General features: G+C 61.8%; 1 protein-coding gene across 1 annotated transcript; it reads right to left on the bottom strand.

The window, feature by feature from the left end:
* Positions 1-2,864: 2,864 nt before the first annotated feature.
* Positions 2,865-14,289, bottom strand: P3H4 (prolyl 3-hydroxylase family member 4 (inactive)). The gene is made up of 8 exons (XM_026654861.2): positions 13,732-14,289; positions 9,674-9,823; positions 7,604-7,775; positions 6,563-6,691; positions 5,711-5,856; positions 5,213-5,296; positions 4,482-4,623; positions 2,865-3,126 (listed from the first exon to the last, which is right to left on the bottom strand). Exons 1-8 carry the CDS (start codon positions 14,203-14,205, stop codon positions 3,113-3,115), a joined length of 1,311 nt encoding a protein of 436 aa, XP_026510646.1. The 5' UTR covers positions 14,206-14,289; the 3' UTR covers positions 2,865-3,112.
* Positions 14,290-14,446: the final 157 nt, after the last annotated feature.

Below are 14,446 nucleotides of genomic sequence, written 5' to 3'. Positions count from 1 at the left end.
ACTCCCTGCCCCAGAGAGCAGCACAGTGGGGCTCAGGGCGACACACCCCAGCCACAGCAACCTTCCCCACCTGGTCTCAAGGCTCACAGCGCCACCTAGTGGGGAGCAGTGGAAACCTAGGGGCCAGGCCTCAATCGTCAGCCGGGCGATGGATAATTTATCTGTGGGGAGCGGAGTCCCCCCCGCCAGGTGCCTGCTCTGCCCCCAGGAGTCCCTGCCCCTGGGTAGCTGCCAGGGCTCTGGCATTCTCCAGTGGGGTGAGGTTCGGCCTCACATCCTTCTGCTCGGGTTCACTCTCCTGCCCCCTCCGGCTCTGCTGTGCCCCGGCTGGGTGATGGGGTGGGAAGTAGGGGCACTGTGGGGCCATGCTGCCAGGTGCGTGCGTCTAGTAGCTAGTGGCACCACAACAGCTCAGAGGTGAGACACTGGGGGGGAGGGGGTGCCCCCTTCGCTGTTAAGGCCAAAGGGAGCATTACACCCGTCAAAAGATGGGGCCCTGAAACATATACCCTTGGTATCAGAGGCCCGGTATGAGGCCTGAACTAAAGTAGCGGTCAAGGCTTTGCTAACATAAAGCAAAGTTAAGCTGTGAGCCAGAGGCAGGCCCTGCTCACAGAAGCTGGCAAGGAAAGGGCTGATGTTGCACAAATACACATACCTAAAACGTACTGGACACTAGAGATATAAACATATCCCCTGCTGGTACCAGACCACTCCGATACTTGCACAATCCACACAGATAACAAGGAGAGGGGCAAAAGGGGAATATGATGGATGGAGTTGTTTTGTTCGAACCAACATGCATAAGGTGGGGCAGCACCGTACTGCGTAGAGGAGTTGTACCTTACTACGTAGGGGGGCTGCACCTCAATACATCAGGAGAGACATGTAACTTGTTTGTACCTGTGTATAAGAATGCATCCCCGGGGCGGTGTCTTTGTCCGGCCTCGGGGGCAATGGTGAGTCCCGCCACTGACTGAGCCGGTCCATTGTCAGGGAGCACATATGTACTAGCAGAACTGTAGACATCTGATCCAGGGAGCTAGAGACTGGGCTTCATTTGACAATAAACCTGGCCGGGTGCCTTCGTACCTTATCGGAGTCTGTGGTCATTGGGGGTTCTCTCGGGGTCTGCTGTGTCAGCGATCTGCGCAGTGCCAGGGCAGCACACAGAGGGAACACGCACACAGCCAACTGTTATCAACATTGGATAGAGCAGAGCACCACGCCGGTGGCGTCTGACAACATTGGTGACCCCGACATGACAACAGCACCCATCAGGCCTGACCTGCACCACACAGACTGGCGAATCCCACCCAGTGATTCCTGTCCTGAGTTCAGGGAACGGGGTAGGACAAGGGCAGGTTGGTCGCCATGGCCCATGCAGTGCTTGACCTCTCTGCTGACCGGGGGTGGAGCTGTCGCACCGCCCTTAAAACACCCCCCCCCCACCGGCGTGGATTTAAAGCCCCTGCGTGATGGAGAATCCGCCACATCCCCTGGAGATGTGGCCCCAGCCCCTCTAGGCCCAGGGGAGGTAGTTACAACCCATGATCCATTTGCCTCTCAGCCTGCCCTCCCCTTCAGTGTTCCACTGCGAGGGGGTTTCCCAGACCATGGGTCCTTCCCCCAGCTCTTCTCAACTCCCGCCTCCAGCCTGGCCCCAGAGCCAGACCCGGGACCAGCTGAGGGCTCGCCATCAGAGCGGGACTCACAGCCCAGCAGGCGTGCAGGGAGGCCCGGGCAGCAGGCAAAGGACCCAGCCGGAGTTTATTAAAGTTTAGCACAAATATAAAAAGGAACTGTCCAAGGCAGGAACCATTAAATCAATGGAGAATAACCTCACCAAGGGCTGGTCTCGTGAGAGACGCCAAAGCACGCGGGGTGGCCGAGCGCCACCAGGCAGCCCCAGCGCCACAGGCTGCCAGCTGCAGCTGATGTGCAGCCCCTGGGGCAGGGAGCAGCTGCTGCCCTCGCCCTGCAAGCAGTCACCACTGCAATGCAGCTCGGGTCACCAGTGGAACGAGTTTAGTGGGGCTCCTCCATAGGCCCTGAACGCTGCGAGAGATTTACACACACCGTAACCACCGCTGCACAAGGCCCCGTTCGGCGTGTGCCGGACAAAACCCCAGGGCTGGAACGGCATGGGGCTGCAGCTCAGGGTGGAGGGGCACTGGGGCTGGGGAAGGACTGGGCTAGCAGGGGGCTGTGGGTTGGGATTGAGGGCACCAGCACAGATGCAGGGGAGCCCAGGCCTGGGATAGCAGGGGGCAGGACTGGGATACACGGGGAGGGAAGGGGATTTGCCCAGCCCCTGCCCACACTGTGTCTGCCTCTCACCGGCCCACTCCGCCACCAGAAACGGATCAAGACAATTCAAACCAAGCCGTGTCTGTCCCCATCTGCCACTTCCTGCCCCTCCCCTGCAAGACTGCCAGCCGTGGGGAGGTTTACAGGCAAATCCCAAATGGCTGCAGCGCAGGTTCCCAACTGCTCCCGAACCACAGGGGGAATTTTCTCCTCCACACACAGCGGGGGGACGACACAACGGGAGTGATAGTTCAGGGAGCCGCAAGGGCTTCACCCAGCATGTGTGTTAGTGGCCCAGAGAGGCCATTTCCCATTCACCCCCAGCCTGCCCCGCCCCAAGGAGCCTCGTTATCCAGCCAGGGAGCCCAGCACAGCAGGGGCTGGTCCTGGGGTTCTCACGTGTTAGCAGGAGGGGGGGCTGTTATTCAAGTACTGTGAAGTGAGGCCTCGTGGGAAGAGCAGGCGACGCTTGGGATTCGTTCAGAGGTGCCGGAGCTCAGCCAATGGGATCGAGGGGTCCATGAATTATTTAAGAAAGTTTAGGCACAAAAGGCAAAGGCAGAAAGGTCCCGGCCCGTTGGGATCCCCGGGCGAGCCTGTGTTTATACATGCCAGATCCTGGGGGAGCCCCGCGTCCTGCTCCCGGGGCGGTCCTGGCCCCCCAGCTCCCACAGGGAGAGGTTATTTGGGGCCATCAGCCCCCCCAGCCCCTTTGGCCTAGACCCAGGTGAGATGATGGGGCTGAAGGGCTGTCGGGGCAGAGACCCGGATGCAGATGCCACTCGGCCCCCGTGAATGCTGCTCATCGGATCCTCTCTGCAAACAAAGAAGAGCTACCGTTAGGGGCGGGCCCGGCTGCGTGTCGGGGCACCAGGCTAGGAGGGTCTGTGCCCGCCACGTCTCAGGAACTGCCCTGGGTGGGCCAGGAGTGCCAAGCAACTCTTCCAATGGGACTGTCTTGGGCCCCCCCAGCGGGTGCCGAGCATGAACCTGGGGCCTTGGCGGAGAGGAGAGTGGAGACTGAAGTGCTGGGCAGTCCCTTCTGGAGGGAGCAGAGCGTGAGCAGGGAGGCCCGGAATGCGGGCCATGCAGACAGGGTTTAGGCACAAAAGGCAAAGGCAGAAAGGTCCGGGCCCGTTGGGATCCCCAGGCGAGCCTGTGTTTATACACGGCAGAGCCGCAGAGGCAGCTCACGGCTCACCCGGCCTGGATCTAGCGTCCTGCAGACCAGGCGTACGTCTGCAGCTGGCAAACGCCGGCTGATCCATCATCTCCTGCTTGGTCCGGAGCTTAGGGGCAAAGCTGCTGGTTCACCCAGGCTCATGGAGCTGGGGGAGGGCTGGGGGATGATAACACCCCACCCCCCAGTCATCATGGGCAATGCCAACGGAAGAAATTCCCAGCTGGCCAGTATGGTGCCTGCCCCTGCCCCAGGGTCTTGCAGCTCCAGGCTTGGGGTGGGAGGGAGGCCGCAGCGACAGCCGTAGACAGCAGAGGCTGCCCACAAGCGCACGTCACTGCCAGAGCCATGCAGACAGACCCCGCTGGAATCACACCCGGACAGGACAGAGGCAGCCAGGAAGGAAAGGGGGAGGGAGGAGAGAGCCCAGCCCTGCACAGGCACCCGAGCAAGCCTCGTTAGCATAACGAAGGCCCTTGGGGGAAAGCAGCAGCCCTGCAGAGGGGGGTTGGCCAGCCTGCAGACTTTGCTCTCCTTGCCTCGAGCAGGGTCCTTTGTGCTCCGGCGGGAGGCGTGGGGGGTGCTGGTCTGTGATGGCGACACCCCATGGGGAGATGGGGGCGCTCAGCACCGCTCAGGATCAGGCCCGTAGTGCTGGCGAGAGAGGCTGGAGCGTGGGCACAGGTAGAGCAAGCTCCCCCCATGCCATCCCCCACAGCCTCAGCCCTGCGCTGGAGGGCCCCGGCCCAGGGCAGGAGGAGACGGGCATCTCCACAGCCGTCAGCCCTGGGGCCTCTCCCAAAGGGGGCAGCCAGTGGGGGGCTCTACTGAGGAGGTGGCCAGGCTGTGCTGTCACCCCAGGAGCCACCCAGGCCCAGCCAGGGCAGTGGAGCTCCTGCTGCGTCCATGGGGCAAGGGGAGACTGTGGCTGCCCTCTCCCCCCCACAGCGTCACAGGCCCTGGGAGGCGGCGGGAGCCTGCAGTCAGTAACCTTGGTCGGCTTTGTCCCCTTTGGACTTGGGCTCCTGCCACCACTCAGCGAAAAATCCCTCCTCGTAGTCGCCTTGGCCGTCAAACTCGCTGTCGGAGGGCAGGTCCCGCCCGTCCGGCTCCGCGCCCTCAGCCAGCTCCATCTGCAGCACAGGGAGGGAGAAGCCATCACCGCCCAGGGCAGGCCTGTCCCCTAGAGCCCGGCCCCTGGGCTTTGCTCAGCAGAGCTGGAGAAGGCCCAGCGGGAAGGGGACAGTCTACCCCTGCCTCCATAGGAACCAGTGTGGGATCACCCCTGGACTCCACTCTCCAGAGCCCACCCCGGCAGGAGCCAGTGCTGAATCGCCGCCCCCCCCACCCCTCCCGTTCTCCAGGGCTTCAGGCAGTCTGGTTTCAATGGGCACGCCTTGCTTCTCCCCTTGGGAGACCTTTCCAAAGCCACTCGCTCAGCCAATGCCTTAGACCTGTTCGTCTCAGCGAGGTGCACAGGGCTCATTTCCTCCAGCGCCAAAATGCAGCCAGCTCTGGGGTGGGGCCCAGTAGCGCTGGGTGCCGCTATCAAGCAGCCGTTACTGAATCAGCACGGCCCAGGGCTCCCATCCAAGCAGCGACGTGGCCCAGCCCTGCTCAGGTCCCAGCCCAAAGGGTTCCAGCAGCAGAAAGCTGAATGGGGGGCTCCTCTCACCCCAGCCCCCACCCCCATCTTCAGCAACTGCCCCAGCCCCAGCTCACCTCATCGTCACCCTGCAGATACTGCTTGGCAAAGTCCAGCAACTTCGCCTGCACGGCCGTCTGGTTGTGATACTGCAGCGCCTCCTTGGAGGGGACAGGAGGGGGCACATCAGCCTCACTGCCGCCCCCACGGCCAGGAGCTGTTCCCAGGCAGAGCCGGCCCCCGGCCAGCGTGGAAAGGGTTAAAGGGTACCAGGACGAGCTAGGCCAGGGCAGCAGGGCACGCTCAGTTCCTGCGCTCAGCCCAGCCAGCAAGGGGCAGCTGGGCCAGTTCATCCGGGGGTCCCTGCGCCAGGGTGGGAGGGGAAACCCCCTGCAGGGCCCCGAATCAGCCACGAGAGCAGTTCCAGGCTCCCCATCTCCAGGAGCTGGGCTCACCCCACCCTCCCTGGCTCCCCCAGACCCTGAGATGGGGGTACAGCCTCTCCTGGGGCCGAGGACTGAGCCACTGATGGGCTCCATGAATCAGCCCTTCCCACAGCCCCCCGGACCCCTCACCGGGCGGGGACTGAAGTCGTCATCCTCCAGGTGCCAGCGCTCGCGGTAGAAGCGATAATAAACCAGGTTCTGCTGCATCACCTCGTCCGCCGGGTCGAAGAGCATGTAGCTGGAGACACTCTGCACCGCGTTCTTCACGTCGTTCACTGCACCAGAGCCAGGCATGAGTGGGGGCGTGGGGCACAGAGACCCCCCCACTGCACCAGAGCCAGGCATGAGTGGGGGGTGTGAGTGGGGGCGTGGGGCACAGAGACCCCCCCACTGCACCAGAGTCAGGCGTGAGTGGGGGGTGTGAGTGGGGGCGTGGGGCACAGAGACCCCTCCACTGCACCAGAGTCAGGCGTGAGTGGGGGCGTGGGGCACAGAGACCCCCCCATTGCAAAGGAGCCAGGCTTAGGAGGTGCAGGGCAGATACTGACACTGCGTGAGATCCAGGCGCGGGGGGAGGTGAGTGGGGGGCATGGGGCAGAGAGAGAACCCCCAAGGCAGAGGAAGCCACCCCCTTTGCATAAGGACAAGGACCCCCCAACATGAGGCCTCTCTGATCCTAACCCCTCACGGCACAAGGGGCCATGGGGCAAGGCCCCCCACTCCAGACAGACGAGGGGCACCCCTCACACAGCATTGAGGGGTTGTGGGGCAGGGCGACCCCCAATTGGAGAGAGGCTCTGAGGTGCTCAGGTGCTGGCTGCAGATGGAGGGGGCGAAAACAGGCAAGGGTGCATGGGGGGGGGGATCATTCCCTGCTGCTCTGGGGTCTAAGCCCCTGCCCCCCAACTGCCCACCCAGTCTGCCTCCCCCTCCACTCCCCCGCGAGGACCAGCAAACCAGGACGCGGCCCCAGGGACTCACGCTTGTAATAGGCGAACTGCAGGTAGTGGTACATGGTGGCCACAAACTTCTCCACAAAGTACCCGCCCACGTTGGGCGTCAGGTCGGCCTCGCAGTCCACCTTGCACTGCAGCACGTCCACGAAGTGATCTGGGAAGAAACGCCTGTCATGCCGGCCCGGCATCCCCAGGCCCCGGCCGCCCTCACCCACAGCCGCCGGCCCCTGCTACCCAGGGAGACGAGCCCCCCAGCGGCTGATGGTGGGATAACCTGCCGCACAGGGAAGTTTCTCCCTGACCCATTACTTATGGGGCGGCTTGTGCCACAGTGCAAGAGGCTCATCTCTCTGCCACGCCTCTGGGGTTTCTAGGACTGGCTGGTTTGAACCACCCCCACCCGATGCTCTCGCTGTCCCCCGCAGCCAGGCAAACGGCCTGTGTCCCTCCCCGTTACATAAGAGCGGCCAGACTGGGTCAGACCAAAGGTACATCTAGCCCAGTGTCCTGTCCTCCGACAGCAGCCAGTGCCAGGTGCCCCAGAGGGGATGAACAGAACAGGGAATCCTCAAGTGATCCATCCCCTGTCGCCCATTCCCAGCTTCTGGCAAACAGAGGCTAGGGACACCATCCCTGCCCAGCCTGGCTAATAGCCATTGTATGGACCGATCCTTTGTGGGTGGAGGGGATGGGAGCTCCCCCCCTCCCTGAACCCAGCAAAAGCGCCGGATCCACAGCCCCGGAGACAGACTCCTCTGCGCATCCTGGGAGCACATGTGACCTAGGCAGCAGTGGGCTGAGCTCCCTGCACCCCCATAAGGGCCCCGTCCTCAGCCCCACCCTAGGGGGCATCCGGCTACACACAGACTGAGCCCCCCCGCTCACGTCACGCCAGGCCCCGGGGAGCCTCTGTGGGGAGCCACCTGCCCCCGGGGACCCACACACGTGTGTGAACAGGAAACAGGCGGCTCGGGGGACACTGCGGCTTCCATCTGTCACCTCTTGGCCACTTCTCCCCAGCGCCCGGCAGCAGAGCCCGCCCCGTGGCTCCGTGAGGCGCCCCCACCTGCAATAGCCGGGTAGAAGTCCTTGAACTCCCGCAGCTCGTAGGCGCCCTCGCAGCCGGCCAGGCAGTTCTCGTAGGCTTTGTAATACTCCACCAGCGCATGCTCCATGTCTGCGATGCTGCTCCGGAAATCCCCGCTGTTATACAGCTTCACCGAGCGCACGAACGCCGTCTGCAGGGATCGGAACAGCCCCGCGTCACGGGTGGGCCCCCGCCAGGCCCTCACCGCAGCAGGAAAGGGGGCAGATCCAGCCCCTCGGCCATCTCCTCCTGGTCAGCACAAGGGCCGGGGCTTTGACTGGGGCTGCCTGGAATTCAGCCCTGTGCAGAAGGCCCTGCCCCAGGCCCAGGCAGCACAGAATATCAGGGTTGGAAGGGATCTCAGGAGGTCATCTAGTCCAACCCCCTGCTCAAAGCAGGACCAACCCCAACTAAATCATCCCAGCCGGGGCTTTGTCAAGCCAGGCCTTAAAAACCTCTAAGGAAGGAGATTCCACCACCTCCCTAGGTAACCCATTCCAGTGCTTCACCACCCTCCCAGTGAAATAGTGTTTCCTAATATCCAACCTAGACCTCCCCCACTGCAACTTGAGACCATTGCTCCTTGTTCTGTCATCTGCCACCACTGAGAACAGTCTAGATCCATCCTCTGTGGAACCCCCTTTCAGGTAGTTGAAAGCAGCTATCGAATCCCCCCTCATTCTTCTCTTCTGCAGACTAAACAATCCCAGTTCCCTCAGCCTCTCCCCATAAATCATGTGCTCCAGACCCCTAATCATTTTTGTTGCCCTCCGCTGGACTCTCTCCAATTTGTCCACATCCCTTCTGTAGTGGGGGGCCCAAATCTGGACGCAGTCCTCCAGATGTGGCCTCACCATCTGGAGTATTTCATTCAGTTTTGGGGCCCCCCCCCCCAACAGAAAGGATTTCTGTATCTGAGACGTTACACACCTACACGAGAGCTGGATCTGGCTCCCGGCATTAGCCTGGGACTGAGACGTCACAACCAGTTTCCAGGGGGTGTTCCAGCCTAGCTCCCCACCCCACTCCGGATACGTGGATTTCTGCTACACTGACCGAGTCCCTCTTGATTTCTGTATCACTCGAGCTCCTCTTGATGACTCAGTGGTTCGAAGCCTGGTGAGTAAAGTCATCCCCGGCGCCTTGCGTTCTGCATGGGCTGAATTCCCAGCAGGGCCCAGCTTGTGCACAAACTGCCCCAGCTGTCTGCATGACAGCAGCCCACGGGGACGGGGACAGACATGAGCACAGCAGCCTCCTAAGGAACCCAGATCCTGCCCCCAGCGCGGACTGGAGAGCACCCAGAAGTGTCGCGCACTGAGCACACAGCTGGTCCGAAGCCCAACGCCAGCAGAGCTGGCGCTCCACTAAGTTCTCCTGGTGTACGTGGGCTGGCAGGTCCCAGTGTGAACGCCCTCTGCTGGGAGCTGCGCATACCTACACAAGGGCTGGATCTGGCTCCCAGAATTAGCCTGGGACCAGGCCATCACAACCTGTTTCCAGGGGGTGTTCCAGCCTAGCTCCCCACCCCGCTCCGGATACGACGCTGATCGAGGAGCAGACAGGGCCTCCGAGTAGAGCTCGGGAAATACGGGTGTAACCTCGGGCAGTGAATGCCTCCCTCCCCGTGGTCCTGCCACAGATGGGAGCTCACGGCAAGAGCTGGAGCAGAATGAGCTGCAGCCTAGGGCCCAGCCTGCCTCTGTCAACCCCAGGAGCAGCCAGCGACGGGACAGGGCCCAGCACGGCCCCTCCTGCGGCTCTGAAAGCGACAGCTTCACAGTTACCACTACTCCTCGAGGGGGCGAGGCTCAGACAGACCAGGGTGGCCAGGGCCAGGCACGATGCAGAGATAACCCGTCAAAGCTTCCTCCCCAGATCATCCTTGAGGCACCCCAAACCTGACCTGCAGCCCCCCATTCCAGGCATGGTCACCCCCCCACCCAGCTCTGTCATTGTCCTCCCTCCTGGCCCACAGCTCTGCTGATGCCTCTCAATCCCGACCCGCATCCCCCTTATCCCAGCCTGGCCCCCTGGGGACGCACTCACTTCGTAGGGCTGGGCCTCCAAGTCCACGAGGTACTCGTCCACGTCCAGCATGGTTCGGTAATAGTTCATGTACTTCAGCGTCATCTCGTGCTTGGGATTCTTCTGCAGGAAGGTGTGAGCAGCAGATACGGCTTTCTCCACCTTATTGGCCTGAGAGAGGGAGAGAGTCGCACGGCACTGCAGCCAGGGTCTCTCCAGGCCATCCCAGTGAGCTCAGTCCCGGGGTTCACGGCAGCTCCATGCGGGGCTCAGCGTCTCCGCTCCGGCCAGCCACCGGCCCAGAAAATCCACACGGCTCCTACTGCCTACACCAAAGCTGTCCGGATTCAGTCATCCCAGTCCAGCTAGCACAGCACAATACCACAGGTATTCCGGGTAATAGGGCTTTATACTCGCATGGCTTCTTCCCCTTCCCACAGGGGGCTAAGCTATCCCAGGATAACACCACTATACCAGTCCAACTGCGTCCACCCCTCGGGCTTGTCTGCTTCACCTACACCGCTGCAGCGACGGAGATACGATTTGGGAGGGCGGACACGCCCCAAGAGCCGCTCAGCCAAGGGGCAAGCTGCCAGGGGGCTAGTGGAATTGCCATGGCTGGAGAGATTTCTAAGCAGGGTTCGGCACCCGTCCGCCGGTCCCTGCTTTCTAGGCCCCACAGAAACATCTGCTCCTACCGAGGTTCTGAAAACATGTCCCCTTGTGACATACGCAAAGAGACTGACGCACAGCCATGATCTCAACCCACCTCTCCTCAATCCCAGGCCACTGTATTAGCCCCTAGACCATCCCTCCCGTCCTGGTGTTTCTTTCACACCCCGAGATCATACCAGACCGAATGCGGGAAAGCAGCTCTCCGGCGCTCTGGTCTGGAATACACTGGCTCCTTTATTCGCCCCCAAGTAGCTGGGACACGCTCAACCTTCTCATGCAGAAGGCAGCGCGGCATGCTGCTAATATTCTGGCTGCTAACCCAGCCGAGCTGCAAGTGATCTCATGGGATCGCCAGGCCGAGGCGGCTGGCAGAGCGAGCGATGCAAAAGGAGCCCAGTGTGGGTCCAGGGACCTTTCCCGGTGGGAATCAGACAATGTGGAGCTTGGATCAGCAGCAGCCCTGGGGCGAATCCCTCGCCGGCAGCAGCCGACGGGCAGAACCAGACGATAAAAAAGCCAATGAATCCAGGTGACACATTGTGGGCCCCCATCCTCTGGCACCGATGCAGGCAAATCTGCCCCCCCACCCTCCACAGCTCAATAGGAGCTGGGGCTGCTCAGCCCTTTGGCCAATCAGGCCATGTCTGGTTGGGTCCCTAAACATGGAGTTTGGAGTCTAACTTTACCCTCTCGGGTCTGTAATTTTCAGCCAGGTTCCCAAGTGATTCTGAGGCCCAGGCGGCCACAGGTTAGGGGTGTTTCTCAGGTCAGTCACGTCTGATTGCACCTCAGATTGTTCCTGCTCATCGGCCTATAGGCCCCCTGGCTGGGACCTTAAATGGCATTTCTCCACAGTCTCCTGCCAGCCGTACTGACTGCCCCAGCGTTACCAAGCCTCAGACTCTGCGATTCCAGGCTGAGAGTCCCTCAGCCGGAGGCGTGGCTGGCGAGGCGGCTGAGGGGAAAACGTGTTACGTTAGCAGGAAGGACAGACTATCCCACTGAGCAGGAGCCTCGCATCGGAAATTAGCCAGTAAATCCAAGTGTGCACAAGAGCGCGAGCAAACTACTGCGAAAGACCGACTCCTCCCAGGGGCTCCCCCAGCACGGCCCATGGAAAGAGCAGCTTGGATTCAAACTGCGGCACTTTAAACTATCCTCTTAAAGGATCCATTTGCACTCCAGGAGCCAGTGAAACCGTGTCACCCTGGCAATGGCTAAGTCACCCACAGCATGGCTCACGCGATGGTATTCTGCAGGATCAGACCTAATTAATTCTCACAACCCCTCCCTGCTACACCCCCCCCCTTATTATCCCTGCTTTACAGGTGGGGAAACTGAGGCACAGAGCGAGGCAACATGACTTGCCCAAGCTTGCACTAGAAGTAGGTGTCAAAGCCAGTATTAGAACCCAGGGATGCTGACTCCCAAGGCCTTTGCTCAGGCCACTGGACTCTCAGCCACCCCCGGCTTTGCTGGCAAATCCGACAGAAAGAGAAGCTAGAATTGCAAGGCGGAGAAAGGTGGGTGATAGATCAGTACGCACAGAGGTCTTCTATAGCAAACTCAGTGGGTAAAACTGCAAAGAACAAAACTACGTTTCCTTTTGTCTCCTCCCCTGTTTGCCCCCCCACCCCCAGGGAAAACCCTTTCATCAGCCTGTTCAAATAACTCTTCCTGAGCATGCACACAAATGGGAGCCCTGGGCAAAACCCTTTAATTCTCCCTTTTTCCTTGGGCTCTTCAAAAGGCATTCACATTTCTGCCAGGTGGACACTACGGCACACTGAGTCCTGCCCAGCCTGGGCATGCACCAGCACTGGGGCGTCTAGGGATTTCCCAAAAGGACCCCCCCACCCCCAAGGTAAGCAGACTCCCCACTCCAGCCATGCAGTCGGACGGCAGCACCGACTGCATCTGACCATGTGAAGTGAACACGACCTTTCCCTTGAGCTACGAGGGGAAAACAGACTCTGCCCCCGAAAACAGAAGTTTTGGAACTTTTACCTTCTAGGAACGGCAGGGCTGGAGCGGAGGGGGCAGGGCCGAGCTAACAGGGCCAATGGGACAGTGAAACTGTAGGGAGCAGCAGCCAGCGATGGGTCCAAAAGACGGCTCTATCCCTCCCCCCGGCCAAGGATCCCCGCAGGGTCTATTGCCCAGGTCTGTGCTCGGCAGTCACCCAAGCTTCTGCTGCTCTGGATACAGGGGACGTGGCATTTGCATTCCTCCTGCAAATCCGAGTCAGGGGGCTTCCTGGCTCCCGCTGTGGGGAGGGCTGGCCAAGGGGGTGGGGAGAAAGGGGAGGAGAGAAAGGGGTGGGGGGGAAGAGGAGAAAAGAAAAGACCAGAAGCAACTGGCAAAGGTTTTAACACTCCATCCTGGCGCGCACGAGCTACACGCTGGTCCCAGCTGCTCCTGCTCCGTGCGATGGGGCTCAAAAGCAGCACAGATTGTGAAAAGGAAATAACGACACAGCACACAACGCACACGGCTGCTGGCCAGTCCCCTCGCAGCAGTGGGATGGGTGCCCCTTAAACCCACTGGGCAAAGCACCCGGAAACACCCCGCATGCCACATTCCTGCTCCGGCTGGGAAGGGACCACACCGAGAGGGCCCCAGTGCGCCAGACCTCCAGGCTGGGGACCGGCTCACATTCACACAAGCCCACAGAGGCTATGGGGGGGAGGGCACCTTGTTCTCTGCCCGGCACCTGGCTCCTGTGGGACCCACAGATGCCAAGGGCAGACGGGGCCGTCGCCATCGTCGGCTGACCCCAGCACCCTGCAAGGATTTCTTATCTGTGAAACGCCCACAACGTGCTCTGGGCAGACCGAGATGCTGCCCCCTGCCTGGAGGAGCCAAAGGGCCCAGTCCTGCAAACCCTCATCCGAGCCGTGCCCAAGACTTCAGGAGGCCACACGTGTGGGCCAACGTGAGGGATTGGGCCTGAGTCGGGGAGACACTGAGTGGGCAGGAGGCCCTAGGAAGGGGTGACAAAACAGTGAAACAACTTGGTGAGAGACGGGCAGAGAGACAGAGCAGGAGCCATGGGGCGGGCAGGCTCCCAGGCACATGTAGGGTGACCAGATGTCCTGATTTTATAGGGACAGTCCCGATATTTAGGGCTTTGTCTTATATTGGTGCCTATTACCCCCCACCCTGTCCCGATTTTTCACCCTTGCCGTCTGGTCACCCTAGGCACATCCCTTGCACCCTGGTTTGAAAATGGATCCCACGCCCATCCCCAAAACACTAACGCCTCTGGCTCCAGCCGTGCTGAGGTGCAGGGCCCGGCGGGGAAGGTTCAACCCCGCACCCACGCGAGTCAGGGGCGCTCTGGCCACTGGCTGCAACGCCTACGGGGCTGGATACTTTGCGCGCAGCCTGCGCCCCCGGCTCACCTTGAAGAGCGCGTAGTGCAGGTACTGGTAGGGCGCGCGGCGCTGGAAGTCGCGCAGGGTCTCGGCCGGAGGGTAGCGGAGCTGGAAGACCGGCAGGCCGCGCTTGCAGCTCCGCAGGCAGGCGGCTCGCTGCAGGACGTGCCCGAAGACCTCCAGCTCCCAGCCCCACTCCTCCGCCTGCGCGGGCTGCGCGCCGCCCGCTGCGCCCCCCGCGCACTCCCGGTGGCAGTGCGCCTCGCTGTCGCGCAGCAGGCGGTGCAGGCGCAGGCTGGCCTCCAGGGAGCGGGCGCTCTCCTTCCAGCGCTCCCCCTCGTACTGCTCCAGCGCGACGGCGTAGGCGCTCTGCAGCGGCCTCAGCTCGGACTGCGGGAAGCCGCGGAAGCTGTACTCCTCGTACTGCGCGCCCGCCGGAGCGGGGCCCTGCGCCGCCGCCGCCAGCAGCAGCAACAGCAGCCGCCGGGCTCCCCGCTCCATGCCCGCCCGGTTCCTCGGCGCAGCGCCGCACACGCACGCCAAGGAGCTGCCCAGCCTGGGGGACCATCCGGCGTCTTGCCGGGGGAAAGGCGGGGAGTGCAGGAGGCCGGGCCAGGCGGATCCGCGGGGTCTTAGTGCTGCCTGCGCCAGCAGCTGGCGGTTGCGCCTTGCACGAGTTTGCTCCTTGCACCGTGTGTGCGCCTTGCACGAGTTTGCTCCTTGCACCAGTGTGGGCCTTGCA

Source organism: Terrapene carolina, unplaced genomic scaffold (assembly GCF_002925995.2).
Source record: "Terrapene carolina triunguis isolate 2854851 unplaced genomic scaffold, T_m_triunguis-2.0 Scaffold193, whole genome shotgun sequence".
Taxonomy (NCBI): Eukaryota; Metazoa; Chordata; order Testudines; family Emydidae; genus Terrapene; species Terrapene triunguis.
The sequence above is the reverse complement of the archived record's forward strand: the minus strand, read 5'-3'. Positions and strand labels throughout refer to the sequence as shown.